The following is a 24333-nucleotide window of genomic DNA, read 5'->3' as shown; positions in this document are numbered from 1 at the left end:
AGCTAATTAAAATGATTTTTCCCCCTTTTTGTCTGCGTTTGCCAAAGGCCTTTGATAGATTTGCCCACCTGCTGTTTTACTGTACATCCAGCTCCCCTGCTTTCTCTCCCCCTCTGTCACACTGGCCATCTACTGTTCCACGCATGTTTACACTTGGGTTATAAGACATCAGCGTGGCCAATAACCAATCAATACGCTTCACCTCCCCCCCGTTTAGCTCCCGTTTATACAGTTTTATAAATTGTATTGACACACGACTTTGTCCAGAGACATTTGTAAATTGTTATTATAATGAGACTTGCACTCGATTCGGTTTCACTTAATAGATATTTATTTATCAAACAAGGACCAAACAGCAGAGTCAAATATGTAATTGAGCTTTTATCAAGTGTGTGAAGATGGGCGGAGCCAAGAATGAGCCAAACCTGGTTTGTGTGATATATTGACCAAATGCATGTACAAATGCTAGCATCAGTGCTGAGGCATGGTTTAGGGACATTAAGGTCTTCTGTCATTTTTAAGGGGGTTAGTCGTGGATTCCGAGTTAGTAAGTCTGTTACAATAAGATTATAATTCATTCATTCATTGAATTACAGCTGCAACTCGTGATTGTTGTCAATGTTAATTCATCTGTCAGTTATTTTCTCCATTATTTGATGATGTTTTGGGTCCAGAAAATGGTGAAAATAGTTGGTTTGATAGTTTAGTTAAAAGTTTATAGTCCTTATTTATGCATACAGTATCTATTAACACATATGCAAAAAAACAACAATAAAAGTACAACAGTTTGTTATGTAGTAGCATTTGTATTATTCAATATAAAGACACAAAGAGCTGAAAACACTCAAACAGATACATTGATTATCTAAATAAAGCCAACGATAATGAATTGTGGCAAAAAAAAGTGTCTTTAATATACCTTCATTTTGACCACTTTAATGTTACACCATTGATTCATACATTTATTTAGTTAAAATGTTTTTACTGATATATTCCTACAATTACATAAATAAAGAAAAGAAAGAGAATTCTGGTTTAATCTGGTTAATCTGAATATATTTCATTTTCATACTAAATTCTTGACTCTCATCGATGCAACATACACAGTTCAGTTGGAACTCAGTCTCTATTTATATTTGTTTCACCTTCCAGTAGCACAGAAACAAACATTCAGTAATTGTTTTTATAAATACTTAATAATAATTTATAATTTATATGTAATCATACAGTGCTAATGCATTTTCACAAAAATTGTTCGACTTGTATAAGGTACAAAATGTATATATACCTTATACCATGTATGTATATATATATATATATAAGGATTGTCAGTAGGAGACATAAAAGTTATGGCAGCAAAGGAAAAAAAGAGCAAGGCGAGGGAGAGAAATAGCTATTCTTAAAGGAGTATTCCCACTGGGAATAATAGGTGCAGCACAGTGCCGGCATCAGGCGCTTCCTCAGAACGCGACAGTCAGCTTAATTGCAGCTTTTAGGATCATTACTGCTCCCATGTGAATGTCAAAATGGACAAGGTTAGTGGGCCTTTGACAAACAGGCAACCACCACCCACCGCCCTGCAGTCACAGGGGGGCAGACCCAGAACGGAGAGAAAAATACAGGCCCCGTTTGTTGTCCTCTCTGCTTCACAGTGAAAGGAAGAAAAAAAAAATACATTTCTTGTCTTTTGAAAGAGAAAGAAAAAAATCACGTCAGCAGCTTCAGTGTCATGTGATGCATATACAAATACACACATATGTAGGAAGATTCTTTATTTGATATATGTGTATGTATATGTACACACATGCTATGACAACGTACATATATGAGTGAAGTGACTCCTTCAGTGGGGAAATATATCATTAACTGTGCAAAGCCTCTCGTCGACTGCCAACAAAAGGATTATTTGTGATGTTCTGTTTTCACTTCTGAGTTTAGTGCAGAGATTTTTATTGTGTGTTTGTGTAGCTGGTAGACAGACAGCTGCAAACGGTCAATCACACACCACAAAATCCCAATATCATAGATTGGAAAGGGGAGAGAAAAAACACAACTAAACTGTGTAGAGCCACTACAGACTTCCTTAAAATGATTAACTAAACCACCACTGCCAAGCGACTGACTCAAAACCAATATGGTCTAAATATGGTCTCAGAGAACCCAGAAAACACGAAACGAAAGGTGAAGTCACGACAAACTCTCTGGCAAACACACAAAGTTGTGAGTTGGTGTTTCTAGATACAGCCACAGGGAGAAGCTCTCACTCCCTCTGAGGGTGAGACAGTGAGTCAGCACAGAGCACTGGAGACAGGTATATGAACACTCTCCACACCTGAGCTTCATCAACGCCAATCAGTGCCACACACACACACACACACCTGACTGCACTGAGGTGATTCTCCTCAGCTCCCACTCAGCTCTTTATTTTATGGCCAGAAAACATTTGCCTGAGTTTTCTTTATGTTCACATGTTGAACTGCACACACAACATGTATGTGCATTTGTACATGCTAACCGCCAGCATCTCTATGGAATTACCCATATAAGTTAGCATTAAGCTAGTGGACTCGTTTCTACTGGTTTAAACCTGTGATGTTTCTGTTTGTATGTAAACGATAAACGGTATTTTGTATGTTTGTTTATTTTTACAGAGATTCTTAAGTAAAGACTTGAAAAGAACTGCATGAGCTTTTGTAACAGGCCAGACCGCGCCACACACACACACACACACACACACACACACACAGAGGCAGAATAATATTACAATTTCACTAATGGCACAAATTAGAGCAGAGCTACAAACTAAGATGAAACAACTCTAATGGTCAATGTTCTGTGTATCAGCTCAGTGAGCAAACTTTTCTCATTTTATAAATACAAAAACTACGTTTAGCCAAGAATCTTCCAGTTAGTTGTTAAGAAGCTGGCTGCTAGTAGCTAACAGGCTAAAGGCCCTGATATACTTCCATTCGTGCCGAGGTGGGCGTCGCATATCGCAGACCCTGGTATACTCGCGCGTCAGGATCCTGTAGTATCCCACTTCACCATCGGGTCATGCACATGGTGCGCGTTGGGTATACCAGGTCTTTAAGAAGCTTGCTGCTAGTTGTTAAGCAGCTAAGAAGTTTTAGCTATTTGCTGTGAAGTGTGCTGCTAGTTGGTGAGATGCTAAGAAACTTGCAGCTACTTGCTAAGAAACTGGCTACGAGTAGCTAACAGGCTAAGAAGCTAAGACACTTGCAGGTATTTATTAAGAAGCTTGCAACTAGTTGCTAAGAGGTGTGCTGCTAGTTACTAAGAAGCTAAGGCACCTAAGAAGCTGGCTGCTAGTAGTTAACAGGCTAAGAAGCTTGCTGCTAGTTGCTAAGAAGCTAAGACACTTGCAGGTATTTGCTAAGAAGCTGGCTGCTAGTAGTTAACAGGCTAAGAAGTGTGCTGCTAGTTGCTAAGAAGCTAAGGCACCTAAGAAGCTGGCTGCTAGTAGTTAACAGGCTAAGAGCTTGCTGCTAGTTGCTAAGAAGCTAAGACACTTGCAGGTATTTGCTAAGAAGCTGGCTGCTAGTAGTTAACGGGCTAAGAAGCTTGCTGCTATTTGCTAAGAAGCTAAGACACTTGCAGGTATTTGCTAAGAAGCTGGCTGCTAGTAGTTAACGGGCTAAGAAGCTTGCTGCTATTTGCTAAGAAGCTAAGACACTTGCAGGTATTTGCTAAGAAGCTGGCTGCTAGTAGTTAACAGGCTAAGAAGCTGGCTGCTAGTAGTTAACAGGCTAAGAAGTGTGCTGCTAGTTGCTTAGAAGCTAGCTTCTAGCTGCTCACGCGCAACTCTCAGGAGGTTAGCTATGCCAGCAAGACTGTAGCTTGTAAGCAACGCTCACAAGAGTCTTCATCAAGATGTTGAAGACACAGGGAGGAAGTAACATAGAGTATTTACAGCGATACACTGGTCTGCTGTTACTACCTGTATTTCTTACTTTTACTATACGTGTGTGTGTGTGTGTGTGTGTGTGGGGAGCAGCTTAGCTCTCTCGACCCCTTGCAGACTCCAGTTGTCATGGCTGCGAATGGCTCATTACAGATGCGCTAGAGTTGAGGAGCCCATTCATCACTCAAGAGCAGAAGCTTGCATCCAACTCAAGAGCAGGAGGAAAGTGGCTCTCCAAGAGCCTTGGCCTCATCCCTACAATCATCCAATGAGGTCTTCCATTGAGCGCCATCCCTCATAGTGTGGAATATAATATAAAGTACTCCTTTTCAAAAAAAAAAAAAAAAAAAGCCATGTCAGAAGTCTTTAGTTGCCGTAATTCTGTCATCGATGCCTCACTTGAGTTTTTTCTTACAGAAGAGTCTTCTTGATTTTGGTCCTTTTTGAAACCAACGACATCCAACATAAGATTCTGAGTGAAAAACACAGTTCTTCACCTCTGCTTTAGAAGTCTTGCTCACTTATTTTTGCTTGTAGGGTTCAATATTTTCTTCCTGTTGCTTGTCTGTGTGAGTGTATGTTATCATGTTGAATATCATAGTTCATATTTTAAAGACCTTCAGCGTCAGTAGGAGCCTTTATTTTGGATTCAAAGTGACACGTTAGTGTTGTCAGTGTTTGCATCAACAGATTTTCTAAATGCTAAAATGACATTGTTATAATGTCTTGAGACTTTTATGGTAAGTTGATCGTGTAACCCAGAAAACACCAGACGTCTACTGGTGCGTTCCATTTGGAACTCAGCATTTCTGAAAAGCACTCGTGTGGTATTTGTTTGACAGAAACTCAGTTGTTCACATGCTTCTGTTTCATGTAAACATCTTGTGACGCTGTCATCGATGGTATTGCTAACAGCGGCTTCCCTGAGATACAGTCGTTACTGAGGAGGAGGAGCTGGTGTCCAGCAAACAGACAAACAGACAAACATCTTAATGTTGTTTTTATGCATTTCACAGTGTTGTTGTGAGGACATGATTTTCCTGCACAACCCATAATAACCAGGCAATGGTTATCGTACCGCCTAACCCTAACTTGTCTTGAGTGTCTTACTTACCAAGCACTTCTTATTTCTTGCCTCCCACTGCACCATAACTCTGATGAATGTCTCTGATTGCATTGTTCTTTTTAATGATTCCATCATTTCTATTAACGCAGAATATTTCCTATTATACTAAATAATGTGAATACGTTCAGTCGTCGCACATCACGTGTACAAATGACTAAATGTAAATGTGAATATGAAACAGTGATTCATGTGTGTTGAGAAAATCAGTTTCCTTTGTTAAAAGTAATGGTTGTGAGAATTTTAGAGGTGTGCGTCGCCTTTACACCTGTTATTATAATGTTTTTGTCTGTTCACCTCATGCATTTACACTTCTGTTCAATGTCGTCACAGTGTGTGTGTGGTTTTGACGGATCAGATAACAATCGGAAAAATAAACACTCAGTTATCTACTGAAGCTGAGGATATTTAAAATCCAACATCGCACAATAGACTAGGTTGGAGATTGTGCTGCAGAAAGAAAGTAACACTATCAAATCACTGTGATTTGATTGATATCTTTTTAGTAAAAAAACCCCAAACAAACCCCATCCTGCCTCAAAAGAAGCCAGCCTCTGTCGTCTGTTCAAATGACGGGGGCAGAATCATGTCCCTAGATTGATATGCAAACCAGGTAAGAGCCTTTTCAATGATTTTCCAGTCAAGCTTGTTTTGGTTTCACATGTTGTCGTGCCAATTTCAGTGGTGACCCTGAGCGCGTAAATCCAGCCTATCAAAACAAGGAAGGTCAAAACTCTCAGGTGCTGTGCCCATGTGAGTGCTTTAAAGCCAAGTGCGTTATCGTTTTCACTCGCAGAGAGGCTGTGATCGTAGTAGAGGATGAAGGTTAGCAGACAGCACATCACTTGGAGTGCTTTAACGCCATACCTGATTTGTTTTGTAGCGCTGCCACTCTGCCTTGTTTTGCACATTCACATGCAGGAGAGAGCAGTGTATGATGACACTGCTTCCATCAAGCACCGGCTCACATTTTCTACCACCATGCACATACCACGAGCTGACCGTCACTGTCTCTGAGGCCGAGGGAAAGCTGCTGTGTGGGCAGCTGCAGGCGGACGGTAATGGTGTTTTCTGACGCTCAGATTAGAGCACATTCACCTGGTTTTTGTTTTGTTTTTTCACATCGAATTGCGTTAGTTAGCGTTCAGGGACACATGGAAGAGCTCTTTACTAAAAGAATTATTTTTATTTGTCAGACCATCATCACTTTATCACCATTTCATCTTGGAACGTTCTCAGAACATTACATTTGACTTTCTGTGCAGGGAATTCATGTGCTAATGTTACAGTTAGCAGAGAGAATTATATTACTGTTGTTTTGTTTATTTTGATATATATATATATATACATATTTTTTTATTTTTTTATTATTTAAACACTCAAAAAGTAGAATGTAACGCTTCCCCAAGCTGAGATATAATAGAATTAGTCGAATACCTCCTATTTTCCAGGTTCAGACTCAGGGGGAAAAATTGCAGCCATTACATGCAATACATTTGAATTTCATCTCACAATAACAATAATTCTGGGAGCGGGAAAGAGGGAAGATCTACTGTGCAACAACATCCCATCAGAGCCAGAGGAACAGTGAATCACACACACACACTCTGCTGTTAGCTATGTATTATATGACAATATGAATAAATATTAAAAACTGTGTTAGTACGACTAAACCTGGACTATTAAGACACATGTAAACATGTCAGTCCATTTGAAATAGGACTAAAGTTGATGTCATAATCCCACGTCTTTCTTCCACTGGCATTCACTGTTGCTTATCTTCGTCGTTTTCTTCTTCTTGTGTTTGGAAATCGTTTATTCACTTTATAAAAACTTTTATTTTCCTACATTCTGTCTCTAATTGTATACATTGTAATGTAGACTTGTTAGAATATAGATCTTTTGTACACGTCTTCTTCTCCAGGTTTGGTGCAGTGTTTTCGTGTGGCATAAAACCCTAGCAACACTAAACACAGTAGTTCACATGTCAGGCCTGTATGTGGCGCTGTAATATGTAAAGACGTAGAGCGTGTACATAAAACATTTGTGCAGTGTGAAGTTGGGAAATGATTTTTAAGATTCAGATGTTTTCACAGGGAGCCATGTTGTCGTTGGGAAACATATATATAGTTATATATATATATAACATGTATATCAGTGTATGAACCTGATCCTCTGATAAGAAGTCACATGCTCTGGATCCTCCCTGTGCACATCTTTATGTATTTGTCATAGACCTTTTTCTTAGAAGCAGCAGATGCCCTGAAACCTGGTCTCGTGTGTTTTGGGAGCAGAGGGAAGGTCAGTCACCGGTGGCTCGTCAGACAACATTGGATTTGTGTTGCCTTGGTTTCTTAGATGTTATCTGTGTGATGACTGGAGGTTTCCTAACACTCTGCAGAAGAGCAGCGTCGGGTTATTGCAGGTAAATAAAAGTGAAATGCTCTATTATTAGCAGACCTCCACACTTTATAATCACCTCCTACCTATTTACTTTACATTTACTCAAATTGCTGTACAAAGGCCTTGATTCAAAAAATTTTAATAATAAAATCAAAAAAAAATAGGCCAGGAGATTAAACTCCTCCCTCCTTTGTTCAATGTAGCACAACTCTCATGCCCATCAGTCAGTGAGTAAAGATTGATTCCATTGTATTTCCTTTTATGGCGTTTCCATTATACTGTTATACAGTATCTCGCTTCACTTCCTTTCCTCACTTCCTTCTCTTCCTCACTTTTTTACCCCATTACTGTTTTAATACATAGTACCAGCCATTGGTCGGCAGAGATGATTGTTTTGTGCTGGTGGGTTGTTTGAAAAGTGCCATATAAATAAAGTTTGATTGATTGATTGAAAAAGGAAAAAGGCCCCCCATAACAGGATCATTTCATACTTCTGTTAAATAGCTCATGAACTGATATTTACTTTCATTTCCTTTCCAAAGTTTTTCCTGGACACAATCTCACACTTCCCAATACTGACCTTTTGGGAATCAGGTGCTGGATTTGTGGGAGTGTGAATTCCCTCATCATTTCCCATCCCAGTTATACGTGGTCTCATCCAGAGGCTCGCGATTGTTTCCCTTTAAGCTGCTCATGGTACAGTGCTGCTTTTGTTCCATCTCTCCATCAGCTCTGAATACAGTCCCAGCAGAGCCAGTATGTTATCAGGACTCTTTGTCCCGCTCTGAGCTTCCCTTGCTCGGATCCCCATCCATTCAACAGAGGAGAGGCAGCACAGAGGCCAGAGAGTCTGTCAGCATCTTAACAATCAGCCACCATGCCTTATGAATCCTACAGTTTCCTTGTTTAGTTGATGAGAGATTCTTCAAGGACCATATGTTTTTATTGACCGTGACAGGAGTCACTTACTGGTGTACCATCGCGCTCAGCTGGTGCAGAAATAATATCCATGTATGTATGTGGTTGATGAAAAAGTATTAGTAGACTGAAAATGTGTTCCCTTTAAAAAAAAATTTAAATTATGTATAATAGCACTAAATAATTATTAACTAACTATAATTAAGCATTACCTAAACATACTTTACCTTTTACTACCTATTACTTAAGATTTAGCAAAGGCTTAGTACAGCATTATGTAATGTGCATTATTATTTATTGTAAAGTGTTACCAAACTGATGTCACAGTAAGATTCTGTAAAGATTCTGTAGAGTCTTCCTGTTACATTACAGGCGAGTTTCTCCACGGAGCTAAACACAGTGTTTCCCAAGCCTGGTGCTCAGGGAACACTGGCCTGCATCCTGCACCATCACACCTGATTCACATGAACAGCTCGTCATCAAACTCTGCAGAAGCCTGATAACGAGCTGTTCATGTGACTCAGGTGTGTTCCCTGAGCACCAGGCTTGGGAAACACTGGCGTAACACACGTCAACCGGATCAGCACTAGTTGCTTGGTAAATGCTGAACACAGTGTGATATGTTAACATTATAGGAAACAGCGTGGACTGTGGAGCTGCTTGTCTTATCTTCACCATCATTTACGCCCATTAAAAGTGGGAGGAGACTACACCCCTTCCAGACTTGTCCTCAATCTCAAATGGGATTGAGATGCAGTCTGGTGTTAGGCTCATACACAACACTGTGCAAGGTGAAATCATGGCAGGTAGGCCGGTGACATGACAACAGACTTACTGACTTTGACAGAGGTTTACTGTGATGTGATTGTGAACTCTAGATATGGAGACAGTTCTCATGTGTCACATGTTCATTGTTCAACACTTTTAAAAAGTAGTGATGTACCTGTGATAAGACACTACCTGACTATATTTCTGCCATGTTGTAACATAGTGACACTAACGCTCTTAGTTTTGCTTTTCTTTTCATTTGTGTCCATGTCTTGCCACTAATCCTCCTGTCATTTCAGACCCCGCCTTTCCTCCATGCCATGCAATCACCTGCTTTTCCCCGCCCATCTCCTCACCTGCAGTCCATTTGCTCATTAGTCCCTCTGTGTATATATACTCGTGCAGTTTCATTGGCCTGTCTTGGACTTCAGATTACTGCCCCGCCCCTTGTCGGATTTGTTTGCCTGTTTTTGGACTGACTTCCTGGTTTTGACTCTGACTGTTGGACAAAGTAAAGTGCCTTTTCCTCCACAAACTTGACTGCCTCGTTGTCGTGCTTTTGGGTTCTGTCTTGCCTGTTCCTCGGACCGTGACACGTTTCCAGTCACACAATAAATTAAAGGCTACGTAAATAAAGACAATGACAAGATAGGCAAGATGTTAATGTTCCTTTGCTTCCATTGGCTGCAGATGTGTAGAATTCTCTGGCTGACTCACCCTGGGATGTGTTTTTTTGTTCCAGCCCCAAGAGACAGATTCCACATTTCTATACTAGCTAGCATGGAGACAAAAGAAAAAGCCCAAGGCACCCAGAAGTGCTGCCCACACGCTGTTCACACAGAGCGCCACCAAGTGGCAACAGGTTGTGACGTCACCCATAAGAATCTGAACTCCTGTTTTGAAGTCTCAAGAATCAGGATTTTTGTTGGGTGCCATGTTGACGTTACGTAACTGGACGTTCAATCTTCTACTGGACAATACCAGGGTCCACTCATTTATCATCTTCTCTGAATTGACATGATTTTCTATTGAAGACCTGACCCTCGTGATTCAGACCATCAACTTCTCGAGAAAACATCAAGTCAGATGTAGAATATCCTGTTCCCCTTAGACTTCTATTCAAAGGGAGTTCTTTTTGTAACCAAGACAGTGAACCCGACTCACTGAGGGAACTGGAAGACTCTGTCCATGGTCTTTGGAATGGTAAAACTCTGGCTCAGGCAAGAACAAGACGTCAAGCTTTGTCTGAGAACAGACTGCGTTTGCCTTGATGTCCATGGTTTATCTACACTGATCAGTAGGAAGTCACTTTTTTCTGTTGCCCAATCAGCTGACTGTCATGGGTGGAGCTGGTCTAGCTGTCTGTACCGTACCATTTTACTTTGGTACCCCAAGGGAAGGGAGCTGCAGACTGGAACCATTGGGGCTGGTATTCTTCCTGATGGAAAAGCAAAGACAAAGCTATCGTATTATACCAAACTCATGTGTTGCACTGGCAGCTTAAATCATACATGCAGAGTTGATGATATGGGTCCTGGACTTCACTCCTGACACAACTGTGTAAGGCGTCGTCCATTGTGAACACGATGCTGTTGAGTTAAGATAACTCAAATGTTACCAGCATGGTCTCCCCCATCAGCCTGGTTACTGTTAGGATCCCAAATTTGACTCAAACTAAACAACCAATCCATCCATCTTTAAGACCCCGTCTCCTTTTTAGTATCTGTGCATTCGAATGTTCAACACCCAATGAAAAGGCCAATTTTGATACTAGTGCAAAGGTTTTGATTCATGGATAATAGTAAGTTTTGATCTAGTAGAAATAAAATGATGTACAAGAGATTTCCACATAAAGAAATCCATAAAATTGGCCTGATCTTACACAGGTCTTATCTATATGTTCCAGTGCGGCTGAGGTTCACTTGTGTGAATCTTTGCCTTCTTTACTTTTCCAGTGTTTTACTGCACTGATTCATTCAGTTGCCTTTTTCACTGCTTGAGGGAAAACACAAGCCTTTTGTGTAGTTTGCGTGGTTGCAGGTGCACTTTCCCTTGTGTCATAAATCAAACCATTCATACATTCATTCATTCATTCATTCATTCATTGTCTACTGGGTTGCGAGGCTGATGGAGGCAGTCCCAGCTGACATAGGGCAGAAGGCAGGGTCCACCCTGAACAGACCACAAGCATTCACCCTCACATTCACACCTACGGTCATTTAGAGTCACCAATTCATCTAATAAAGAACATTTAAACTCCATGCAGAAATGCCCGAGGTCGGACTTGGTCATGAACCCTGGGCTTATAGCTACAAGGCAACAGTGCTAGCCACTATTCCACCATGTATCCCCTCAAACCTTCATTTTACCACAACAACAAAAATCCTGCTTGACATAAAGACTTGACTTCACTGATGTCGTCATGACTGCAACATTTTCCATTTTGTTGTAACTTCAAAATTATTAAAACAAATTGGTGTCCCATTTAGACCAAGCTTATCTAAAACACAGATAATGTCACTAAAAGACATTTCCACAGAATCTGTGTGTTATTTTCAGTCATCATCACCGCGTCCTTGCGTTCTTTGCTTCAAAATGACTTTTAATTTGCTGCCACTGTTGGAAGCGGCCTTGATGTTGTTTCATAATATACTTATTTATAGTGTTAACTCGCTCGTAATTCTGACCGGTGCGATACTTTCACGTGTGCACTGGTCGATTACACACACAAAACCCCTTTTATCTATTTATTATACAGTGAAGTTATAGCCCTAACGGACACTTGCTTTATATAATGATATTTAAAAGAGTCTGTGTCGCAGGTTTAGTTTTATTTTGAGGATATTTGTATAAAAAAGAATTCTGTACTCTCCTAAAACTCCTGTTTTGTTTGTTAGGACACAGGAAGAGGAAAGTCAGATTCTCAATTATAAGAAATGATGACAATAAACTTTAATGGAAGTTATCAGTATCATGGCTGCTGCTGCTGCGTCCTCGTGTTTGACTTTGCCGTCTCTCTGCTCGTCTCCGCTGTAGTTTCCTCAGTGATGACCTGACTGACCTGTCCTCCTCTCTCCACGTCCCACATGGCAGCAGCATCTTTGAAGCAGTGCGTCAGCTTTTCTGTCAGTCACTAATTTTATCACAGCCCTTATAAACCCAACGTTATCCTGAATCAATCTGTTCCCGGAAAAACCCGGGGAAAATGTGTCTGTCTGGGGAGATAAAATGATTCAGACGTCTCTAATTTAATGAGCTAAAATGACAGAAAACAAACGGTTTAGCTCATATGTGGTGATCTGTTCTTTTAAGGATTCTGTCTCTGATGCAGTAGAGATTCTAGAAAAGATTCACAGTCTGTTGAGTCTGACACAGGAACAGGAATAGTTGAGACAATGAAGCCTCATGTAAAAATAATCTGACAAATTATAGTTTGATTCGACAAACTATTTCCTAAACCAGTAGAGTCTATAAGACTCATAGTAACCTGTGAGTGTATGTGAGTTCACTTGTATATGACACACATGCAGCTGCACACCACAGTCACACACACACACACACACACACACAAAGAAACCTCTGACGATCAGCTGTTGGATGGCGTCTCTTCAATATATCAACCAATTCATTGATTTGATTGATTAATTAAACTATAAAACTTCCTGATATAGAAATTACAAGTCGCACAACAATGAATTTTATAGAAAGAAAGTCAAAAACAAAATGGCTGCAGCTCCTTGTTCATGTTTAAAATGACACTAAAGATCAGCGAGTGTTATTGTGAGAGCATTAGTTCCCATTATGATGATCTGAACATGTGTCATCTCCATTATTCATACATTGATATTTGTATTGCTTTAGATTTATCAGTTTAAAATGGTTGTATTTCAGCTTCAGATTTGATTAAAAACAATCATCTGTGAGTGGAGTCAGTTGTGAGGCAGGTGGTCGGTCCACATCTGCACCCACACCTAAGCAGGACATTCACACAGAGAGAAATAAATAAACAACTGTCCTATTAATATTATGTCAATTCATAATAATAGTAATAATAGTAATGATAATACAAGAAACACATGACATTCAAATGTGACAGAAAAGTCACACTTCCATTCTTTTTTGTTTCTTTTTACTTCAGTTAAGAAAGTTACACAAAAGGTGGCAATTTTTTTTCTTCAACAATAAATAATAAATAATTTTTTGTTGCACGGGAACAAACGAAACATTTTCTTCCAGAGCTAACAGTATTTTTTTTTTGTTTTAACTTAATATTAATTTACACATCTTTGGGAAAAAAAGAAAAAAGAATCAAAGATCATTCTCGGACAGACACTAAACTCACACAAATGTCCCCACGAAGCTTGTGGCAAAATAGAGGTATACCTTGTTGCAAATGCTTTAGTACTTGATGGGTCATGTAGGAAAAAGAAAATCGGTGGAATTAAACCAAGAGAAGCGGTGCTGTTCCCCTTCAAACGCTCTGGTACAGGGTGAACAAGTGCGTTTGTCTCTTTTATAGAAAAGTCATTGTTTCCGAGAATCAACAGCATTGTTGCAGGTTCCATCACGTCATCGATGCAGTCATGTCTTTTTCTATTTTTTTTTTTGGCAACTGTAACCAGGCGTGTGTGAGCGCTCGCGCGCGCGCGCGCAGCACCTTGCCATGATGACGCATATATGGATGGACCTGGACAGTCTGTCATGTCCATTCTGCTGTCCCCTGTAATGTCCGTCTAGGACATTAGGATGGGTGGCTGTATGGTTTTAAAAAATATCCCATGATTGTCTTCACAGTGTCAAACAAACACAACCAGCGGGGTTGTTGTCAGGTGCAGTCAGGAGGAAGAGGGGGGCCAGGAGGTGTGTGTGTGTGTGTGTGCGTGTGTGTGTGCGTGCGTGTGTGTGTGTGTGCGTGTGTGTGTGTCCACTTCAGCCCGCCCACACTCTGCTCAGGCCTCGATGGGGCTGGACACCATGCTGTTCGGCGTGTCTGGAAGCTGAGACGACATGGACGCGACCTCGCTGCCCGTCGAGTTCGAACCCGGTCCTCCCTCCGAGAAACTGACCTGCGGTGAGGAAACATGCAGCAGGGGTCAGAAACATCTGGACTGCACTTACGGACGCTTCAAACATGCAATTCAGTTCATCTACGCTGCAAGTGCACAGGCGCGTGTTTGAATCCATCACGTTTAAAGTCTTGAAATTAGTAAAAGAGGATAACAGTTAAAAGCCAAACTCATGCAATCACATGTGTACAATTGTATTCCTAATCATTAAATGAATACAAATAAAATGCATATGACTGGAAACGTCTCTGTGGCTTCATTGTGTTCTTTTTCTTCATTTAAGAGCTCGACTGTTCCCCTCGCAGTGAATGTTTTCACCAGTGGAAACACGCGGAAACGCATCAGCTGTGTCACATTCCAGTTGTTTTCATGACAACAGACATCATGTGACATTCAATGTTCATAAATCCTGTTATAATGTGATGAGGGAGTTGTAATCACCTTAAACAACTGTTCGAAATAAATACAGTTTCCTCAAACTGGTCCTCAGCAGGAGCATCTCTGAAAATAAATGCGTTTTTATTATTATAATTACGATTATTAATAATCATAATTATATTGTTAGAGATATTTCTGGATAGTTTATGAAAAAGGCCTTCAAATGTCTCTGAACTGAATTTAAGAGAAAGCAGCGAAACAGGACAGCAATCTAACAGCCTGTAATTCATTAATGACGACTTTATATTAACATATTTGAATAAAAATAATACATGAGTCAAAGATAGAATGAGTAAATAAATATAAATATTGTATTACATCCTATGGTAAACTGTCTGTGATCATTTGGATCAGAATGTAATAAAATAGGACAAACAGGGAAGGGGAAGTGTTTTTTTCATTTTGAAATAAATGTTGTTTTAAAATAATAATATCACTGTATCACCTTTTCCCCCAGTAAAGTGACTGAGAGCCATTCATGTTCATTATAACGTTGCTAATAGAACAAATCCAATGGTGGCCAATAAGGTTTCCCATAAACATGCTTTAATGATAACTGTTTATATAGAAAATGTCATAAAAAAATTCAATTATATATATTCAGACTGATGGTGAATGACATAGAGGGTCCACGCACCAGCTGTTGGAAGGCCGGCTGGTCGATGTCGCTCTGCAGGGCGAAGTCGCTGAGAACCTTCCACGGCGCCTGGTAGCTCTGCACCTCCACCGAGTTCGCCTGGATGCCGCCGTCGTGTCGCTCCGGACTGGCCGCGACCATCGGCGTGCCCGTCATTCCCTGGATGTTCTGCAGACACACACACACACACACACACACACAACATATGAGTGATTCAAGTGTGACTGCGTGGGTGCGCGGAAGGGGCGGTGCTGTTTGTGTGTGTTTGTGTGTCGCAATCAATCAATAAACAACAAACAAACAAAACAACTTAAATAACCAGAGGAACAGATTGTGTGTGTGTGTTTGTGCGCGCGCACACTGCAGGGCCTTTATCACTGCAGTCATGTGCAGCATGGGCCCTCAGCTCAGACATGACCGTGTGTGTGTGTGTGTGTGTGTGCACTGTGCAAACATAAGGCTCTGATCTTCAAACAAGACTAAACCTTCAAACTCGCTGCAGTAACATTTTTAAAGCTCTTACTGCGTCATTTATCACTGTCACTCAGATATTACAATACATATTTAATCTAATCCAGAGCTTCTCCCCACCTATATACAAGACTGAAAATAATCCAGGCAACCCATTGTGTATTTTCCTTGTGATAATTTGAGATAAATGATATAATTAGAAAGTCGCCAATCAAATAGCTCTGATTGCAACTTGAAAATGCATCGTTCTAATTGTTAATTGCTTATTTACTTTTTTTTTTAATGGGAGCATTATGAGCTATGTCCCCATTCCATGTTAAGTTACTTAGATATTTGTAAATAAATTAATCATTTTATTAATTAATATTTAAATTGTTCTTTTGAGAACCAGCTGGTCTTTCCCACTGTATACAACTGTAAATGTGAGTGGTTATTAATAATACACTGTTACAGGATAGATAATGACTACATTAATTCATGTTGTAAATATTCTTCTCTTGATTTTTATTATAATTTGAGGTAAATTATTGTAAATAAATGAACATATAAATAAAAAATATGTCCTTTTTTTCAGGGACTCTCTGACAGTGTGTGATGGACCCTCAGGGGTCCCCGGACCCCCGTTTGAGAACCACCTGGACTTTCGTACCCAGTGAAAGTGCGTGTGTCTCCTCGCGCTCACCGTCTTGTCGCTGGTCTGCTGCTGCTGTAGCTGCTTCATCAGCTGACTCCTCTTCTTGTCCTTGCAGCGCTTGTTCTGGAACCAGACCCGGATCACGCGCGGGCTGAGGCCGGTCATCTCCACCAGCTGCTCCTTCATCAGGGCGTCGGGCCTCGGGTTGGCGTTGTAGCAGGTCCGCAGCGTGTGCAGCTGCTTCTCGTTCAGCACCGTCCGCACCCGGGTGGTCTTCTCTGGCTGTTTGTGGACGTGAGGCCGCAGCGCGGGCTGCCGGGCCGAGATTGGTTCTGCTGTTAAGAAAGCACGAGGGAGAAGGAGAAGGAAAAGAACCCGGGGAGAAAAGAATCAGCTGGTGGGTTTTTTCACGACTTTCCCCCCAATATGTAACCACGTCTACTTGCACCATTTAGAATCTCTAAAACACTGCAGATACAGATTCCTCAGCCTTTTCAACATTAAACATATTTGATCCCAGAAACGGAGAATATTGAAATGTGTGTATATGTGATCAAAAACATGTATAAAATAAATCCCAACTTTGGTGGTTTAGTCCATTTTAAATGGGATTAGATGCAGTAAACTTGAATGTATTGTTCATATTCTTGTCATTATAAAGTGTTGGCAATGATTCAAAAAATATGTTCATATAAAAAGGTTTGGAGAAACGCTGGCGTATTCACGTCCACACGCGCGCGCGCACACACACACACACACATAAAAGTACTGATGTACTTTAAACGGTACACATGCCATTTGCTTGTACCTTATCATGAAATATATCAGTTTAAGTACAATTTAGAACCCAAAACAAAAGACATGTAAACTACCAATGAACAATAATAATTACAATTTGACTGTTTATAATTCCACGAGGATCATTGGTGATGTAAATAATAAACATTTTCTTTTTTTTTTAACACTTTAGAGTAAATAGTTATATATGTAATCGTGGGGTGAACCTTATATAAATCTAAGTCTCTGATTGTCAAAATGTCCATTATTGGTATTTCTAGTGAGGGAACGAGGCACAGAATGGAGAAGACATCCATGTGTTCTGCAAAATAAAAGATGATGTCCATTAAACCTCCAGGAGCTGCAGACTTTAACTGCCCGAGTCTATTAGGGGTTTAAATGTAGGGAGGACATCCGCGCAGGTCTGATGGACTCATCTCATCCAAGGTCAAACAGCTGCTCAGAAAAACAGCAGCAGCAGCAGCAGCAGCAGCAGCAGAGAGAGCTTTCTGACCACCTCCCCCTCCCTAGTCCAGTCCCGGACCCAGAGCCATGTCCAGCCGCGGATACACTCCTGTCTTCCTCCAGCAGTGATAACTTGGTGTATTTCTGACTATCTAATCTAATTTAAGCTGTGAGCGGACAGAGGAATGCAGCAAACAGCAGCCCCGAGACTTTGGTGCAGGAAAGGTGGATTTAAAGAGTCTGTTGCAGTTGGACAGTGACATATGAGAGGGCTCATGAACTCATGAAGAGTCAAATAAAATAATCCCAAACAAAAAAAAATAATCCAGCATCTGTGAAAGGCTTGCAGAACCTCTTATATTCTCCCACTTCCACTCCCACTGTCCCGGGACTTTACCTGCCATCTGCAGCGGTCGGGCGGGATGCAGCGGACTGAGCGGGTCACCGGCGCCGAGGCTCGCGCGCTCCACCACGTCATGGTCCGCCCGACAGAAGAGCCCGTCCTCCCGCAGCGCGAACTCGTCACCCGGGATGAGCTGCCGGCTGCAGGCCACGCAGCGGAAACACTCGATGTGGTAAACCTTGGAGCGGGCCCGCATCACGAAGTCGTTCTTGCTGAAGCCGATGTTGCATTTGGCGCATTTGATCCCGTATAACCTGCGGCGCGCGCGCACACGCACACACACACACACACACACACAAACGCTGCCATCAGTTTCAGAGCAGAAAGCTCAGCACAACATTATAATTGTTATTATTATTATTATTATTATTATTATTATTATAATAAAATTATATATATATATGAAAACGAAGCGTTTGTAATGAAACATTAATTATTTTCAATAAGTATGAGATAAAATGGCTCCAACTTTCCCCGTTGAACTCGAAGGAGAGGGAATTAACTGCAGGATAATAATAATAATAATAACAATAATAATACTAATTATTGTTATTATTACTATTATTATTATTATTATTGTTATTATCCAGTAATAATAATAATAATAAATGTAAATGCTGGCAGTTTTTTTTCAGATTATGAGTCAGGTTCTAATAATTCTATATTGAATTAGTGGTTTACCAGGATGAAGTTTCATATAATAACAATCATATTTTTGTCATCACATAACCACTTCACATCTGCTCAGCTTCCATCATTGACACCAAACGCACAGGCCTTATATTTATATTTATATTATTAATGTTTAATGATTATCTACAGGTCCGTGTGTCACAAGCTGCGGTTTAATCACAATCATTAATATTGTTATGATTAGTTGAGGAATTGCAGCAGAAATGATTATGATCCTAATAAAGGATCCTCTCTCATATAATGATATACATTTGTAAAAAAAATAATCATAATAAAAAAACAATGATCATGTTATTATCCAGTGTCCGTGCAGCTCCGACTCTAAAAAAAACCCCAAAAAGAATTCAGGACTAGTCCACGCGTGTCGTCCACGCACTCTCCCGCGGCCGTCCTACCTGATATAGTCCCGTTTACAGTAAGTCTTTCCGTCCCGGACGAAGCACGTGCACGACTCGTCCAGGTACTGGCTGCATTCGGCACATTTGAGGCAGGCGGCGTGCCACTCCAGGTCCGGGGACACCCGCAGGATGTACTGGTCGTGGATCTGGTTCCCGCAGCCCACGCACAGAGACACAAGCCGCTTCTCTGCAAGAGCAGCATGAGGAGCGGGACACATGTTCACACACTGTTCACAGAAGTGGATATGGCCTTTTCAAATCTATTATTATTATTAATAATTATATTATTATTATTATTGTTGTTGTTGTTATTGTTGTTGTTCTTGCTGTTCTTGGTATTCGTATTATTAATATTATTATTATTATCTGGTTAAATGTCCAATAAAAAGTATCATCCGCTGACTCAGACCTTGTATTAAATGTAGTTTTTTAAATGATAATCGTGAGTTTTAAAAGGCCGAGAACAATGTTTCTGTGCAGTCATCACACCGCAGATAAGTCAGCGCTCACTTTGGGATGAATTTAGTTCCAGGATCGCATCCCAACACCGCAGAAGTGTCTTACTTTTCGGCGGGTCCCCCATGTCTCCCATGTCCACAAAGTAAGGCGACGGTAGGTCCACTGTCACAGCGGGCTGCGGGGCGCCTGAAGCCGGGGTGTGTGTCCTCCGCTGCCGGGGCTGCCAAGCTGCCGGGGCCGGGGTCTGTGTGTGTGCTGTCCGGCTCACTCGGAGAGGGGAGAGAGAGTGTGTGTATGTGTTTGTGTGTGTGTGTGTGTGAGAGACTGCGTGTGTCTCTGTGTGTGTGTATGTGTATGTATGTATGTGTGTGTGTGTGAGTGAGTGAGTGAGTGAGAGAGAGAAAGAGAGGGAGAAAGAGTGTTGCCGGTGTGTGTGGAGCTCTGGTCCTGACAGGCGGCGGGGCTGACGTAGGGCTTCAGCGCGTCATCTGCATGAGCAGCTGATTGGCTGCTGCCGCACACACACACGGATACACTCATCATTACATCTCATTTGTTTTGCAGCTTCGCGTTAGTTTTTCTCCTTTTTTAAACTGGCACGTGCCGGTGCTGCTGAGTTCGGACGTTGTTTACATTTCCCATAACACAAAACACACACACACACACACACTCTTTTTTCCACTTGTTTTTTCCATTTTATTATTATTATTATTATTATTATTTGAAAGCACTAAAGAGAGCAAACATTCCCGAGCACATGTAGTATTTATATTGGACTGCATTTACGCGCATGTTTCCAACCTAGGCCGTAACTCCTATGTTAATTATGGTATGCAAACAGTGAAGGAGCCTTTAGTGCTGAAGGCAAAGGAAAAAAAAGTCTCCTCACAATTTTAATTTCCTAAAAATCAAACTCTTGAAAACCACGCGTGCAGTCTTTAATGAGAGATAACACGATACAAACACAGACCAATGTGTTGGACAGAGTCATCCAGCGACCAAGGACTGCAACGTCATTCTCTAAACTCACAAAAAAACCCTCTCCGTGGGACGTGGCTGTGTGGCGCGTGCGGGTCTCAGTGGGGAGTAAATAGCTGTGATGGTGGTGGGAGCCTTTAAATCAGAGCGGTGACAGGTCAGGACACACTGCAACACACTCTGCTACACACTGCAACACACTGCAACACGCCCTCTTGTGTTAGTAACTACTAACACACACACACGCGGCAGCAGACAGAGAATAGAATAGAATAGAATAGAATAAATTAGAATAGCAAATATCCAGCTAATATTAAATAACAGAATACAGCAGCTGAACCATGTTTCAAAATAAAATACTGTATTTTTTTTTGCAGTTTTTAGGCCTTTTCTCTATTAGCCTTTCACACACACATCCCATAATCAGTCAATAGACTAAACATGCTGACCCCCCTGTTAGAGACATCCCATCATAACCATTAGCTCAGATACCAGTAGGGTAAATAACTCTTCCTTCTGTATCTTTATTTACTTCATGTAGTCACATGGTGTTTCATCACAGTATGGTTACATTGTTTACCTGTTATTGGCGTGTGCACAACCTTAATTAATGTAAATATAATTTAAAAAATATCACAGAGTCATATTTAAATGCAACATCATATTATGATCAATACAATCATTTCTTAATGGATTTCTCTTAATTTGAAATGTGTGAGGAAGGAAGTGACCTTGTCAAGCTGTTCACACTGTAGCATTAAACCATTTGAAAGGATTGAGAAGTTACAACTTAAATGTCGAGAAAAGTTCAATTATTATTAACTCTGATGAATAAATAAAGAACAATAAAAAAAAGGCAAAGTCAAGTGTGGCGATGAAAGCTTGTGACTGAGTGTGTTGATATGTGTACATTATAGCAGTGTTTCCCAACCCTGGACCGCTCCAACACATCGGATTCAGATGAACAGCTCGTCATCAGCTGAGCTTGGTGACGAGCTGTTCATGTGAATCAGGTGTGTTGGAGCAACATGTAAACCATGCAGGGCCGTGTTCCCCGAGCACCAGGGTTGGCAAACACTGCATTATAGCACAAGACTGGTTTCAATTTGTGTTTCTTACAACAAGCAAAACTTGACGAGACCTCCCACATCTCTGCACAACAACACATTTAACCATCACAGTGACTCTGAAACTGTTAAATCAGGGTACAAATCCTGCATAGTTTTGAAGTTAAAGGGAACAATAAAAGATATGAGATATGAGCAATGGAAACAACACAAAACAGAAAAATAAAGGAGCACCAATAAGACTTGAACTCATTAAGAATAAGAATAAATAAATACATAAATCAATCAATCAATCAAAGATAAAAAAGAAACGTTGTGTTTGAAACCTTTTCTCTTCCACAGATCCATGAGCCTGTCGTGAAGCACACGACACAGAGTCATGTGGAGCTGAGATGATATCGGTCTGTATGCAGTATAAAGGTTACCTACTACAGCTTTAATCAGATATAAACACAATATTTCTACAGCTACAAAGATTTTAAAAAAACAAACAAACGTATGTAAAACTAAAATATGAATTCACATGTGAAAGATTAAAATCAGATTACATGAGATTGTCGTGGTTACCCGTGGTCGAAGGAATGATGAATCACACACAACTGCACAATTACAAACAGCTGTAATGTTTGTGTGCACATATTTGTTATCATTAATATATTATAATAAAAAACCAACACAAAATATGATTATGATTATCCACTAGGCCTATATTTGTATATTAGTTATTTTCACCTTTATTATTGACAAATGATGCTGACGTTCCTCAACTCTTTCTATGTGTGTGTGTGTGTGTGTGTGACTTCTGGAAAGCCATGTTCTGATTACAGTTTGGCATGCAGTGAAAGACGGCACTCACCAAAGTGTTGAGAGTGTGTGAGTGTGTGTGTGTGTGTGTGTGTGTGGGGGGGGGGGGATCACAGCTGATGCATTTGAGAGCTGTGGCACTGAGCAGCCGTGTAATTTGTCGCCCAGTGACACTCAGCAACACTGTTCACACACGTCTCTCACTGCACTTCACATAATATCCTTAGATTTGTTATATTTGTACAAAATACAACAACATACAAATGCAACGATAACATGGGTGTTTGTGTTTCTAGAGATTGTTTTTGAGAATAAATAAAAGTCATTAACTCTTTAGAATAACAAAGAAAATGTGAAAACATTTGTTTCAGATATTTTATTTTGCTTTAAATGATAAAAGTAACTCAACACATGTTGTTGAGGATATAGTAAAGATGTCCCAACTGTAAAGATTATTATTATTAGACCACATTTAGAAGCAGGGCCTTTGCTGCATGGTGATGGAAAATGATCTCTTCAAATCATTGATTTATCTTTACATGAACCTGCACTTCACAACTTATTGTAGCTGCACACTTCCTGTCCTGTCATGTCATACAGTATACAGTATAAGAGACAACCACTTAAAGGCCTTTGACGCTGCAGGTTTGCCCATCATTCATTAACTGCATATATGGAAACATCATCATGAGAAAATGCATCAATTCTGCTCTGGACATCACAATACAGTCATGTGACCTGGTTTCTATGAACCTCTATGAACCGGTGTATATATCTGACCCTTATAATCCCCCTGCTGTGCGCTTTATGTGTTTGTGAACAGGTGGAGCTAATATTATAATATTATAATATTATAATATTATTATCCCAGACCTGAAACAAATGGACACAATCTGGCTTTTTGTGACAAACTTTCCACTCTGGAGTCTAAAGACAGTGTTGCCACAGGAATTCAATCAACTCAGTGCAGTCAGGTGTGTGTGTGTGGCACTGATTGGTGTTGATGAAGCTCAGGTGTGGGGAGTGTTCATATACCTGTCTCCAGTGCTCTGTGCTGACTCACTGTCTCACCTTCAGAGGTAGTGAGAGCGTCTCTCTGTGGCTGTATCTAGAAACACCAACTCACAACTTTGTGTGTGTCTGTTGTCTACCGCCTGTTTCCTGGTGTGTAACTTGTGGTGCTGGAGAGTGTGTGTGTGTGTGGTTGTGACTTTGCTGTGTTTGTGCTGCTTTGTAAACCAAAGTCAGTGACAGTTAAATCACAGAAAACAAGAGTTGTTGATCCACAGCTGCTCCCATCAGTGGGTTCAAATGTGTGTTTGTGCGACATAAAGTACAGTTTAACAATATTGTCAAGTATTCTTAAGTTATTAACAAGAATAAAGCAGGTGAACATTTAGGTTACGTACGGTGAGGCTGTATCTACTCACACTGCAGACCTAAATAAAGTTTGTGTTTTAATCACGTTACTTTTACATAATTACAGCTCTGTCAGTGACACACACACAACAGTTGAAATGGTGTATCGTGAATCAAGTGAACAACTTCAACAACAATCTGTTTTCTTGTTTTCACTAATGCTGGTCTGGCATTAATTATATATTATCATTATTATTATTATTATCATTGTTATTATTATATATGCATGTGTGCTTGCAATAATCCAACACATATGGATGAATGTATGGATTATTTTAACCCCACATTACATTCAAACTGAGGGAATCCCACACACTTATACTGTATGTAGTCGGAACTAAATGATGAGCTGAAATGTTTATATCCAACTTAAATGTGCAGTGTGCAGGTGAGGCTCCACCCCCCCTCTATTGACTCCTCCCTTTCCCTAGCACATCAGGGAACTATGGTGGCCTCCACACAGCAGCAGGGATGTCATTCTTCTGTGTTG

The 24333-nt window shown here is 40.5% G+C and overlaps 1 protein-coding gene across 3 annotated transcripts; it reads right to left on the bottom strand.

Moving 5' to 3' along the window:
* Positions 1-12722: 12722 nt before the first annotated feature.
* Positions 12723-19808, bottom strand: isl1a (ISL LIM homeobox 1a). 3 transcript variants are annotated; one of them, XM_058635148.1, is made up of 7 exons: positions 19681-19808; positions 19114-19303; positions 18020-18279; positions 16429-16715; positions 15276-15443; positions 14642-14701; positions 14113-14200 (listed from the first exon to the last, which is right to left on the bottom strand). In XM_058635148.1, the coding sequence occupies exons 1-6, from the start codon at positions 19706-19708 to the stop codon at positions 14687-14689; spliced, it is 948 nt and encodes a 315-aa protein (XP_058491131.1). In that variant the 5' UTR covers positions 19709-19808; the 3' UTR covers positions 14113-14200; positions 14642-14686. The 3 variants fall into 3 exon arrangements, with proteins under 3 accessions (XP_058491129.1, XP_058491130.1, XP_058491131.1); XM_058635146.1 differs by lacking the exon at positions 14642-14701 and having other exon boundaries at positions 12723-14200; XM_058635147.1 differs by lacking the exon at positions 14642-14701 and having other exon boundaries at positions 12723-14200; positions 16429-16712.
* Between the last annotated feature and the right edge of the window lie 4525 nt (positions 19809-24333).

This window comes from Solea solea, chromosome 8 (assembly GCF_958295425.1).
Source record: "Solea solea chromosome 8, fSolSol10.1, whole genome shotgun sequence".
Taxonomy (NCBI): domain Eukaryota; kingdom Metazoa; phylum Chordata; class Actinopteri; order Pleuronectiformes; family Soleidae; genus Solea; species Solea solea.
The sequence above is the reverse complement of the archived record's forward strand: the minus strand, read 5'-3'. Positions and strand labels throughout refer to the sequence as shown.

Bases quoted from the DNA above. Each gene is read 5' to 3' on its own strand.
- isl1a (XM_058635146.1), bottom strand. From the start codon at position 19,708: ATGGGAGACATGGGGGACCCGCCGAAAA. The intron at 15,444-16,428 runs GTGAGCGCGAGG...GTGTGTCTGCAG, and splicing joins AGCAGACCAGCGACAAGACG to AACATCCAGGGAATGACGGG. The intron at 14,201-15,275 runs GTGCGTGGACCC...TCCTCACCGCAG, and splicing joins AGCCGGCCTTCCAACAGCTG to GTCAGTTTCTCGGAGGGAGG.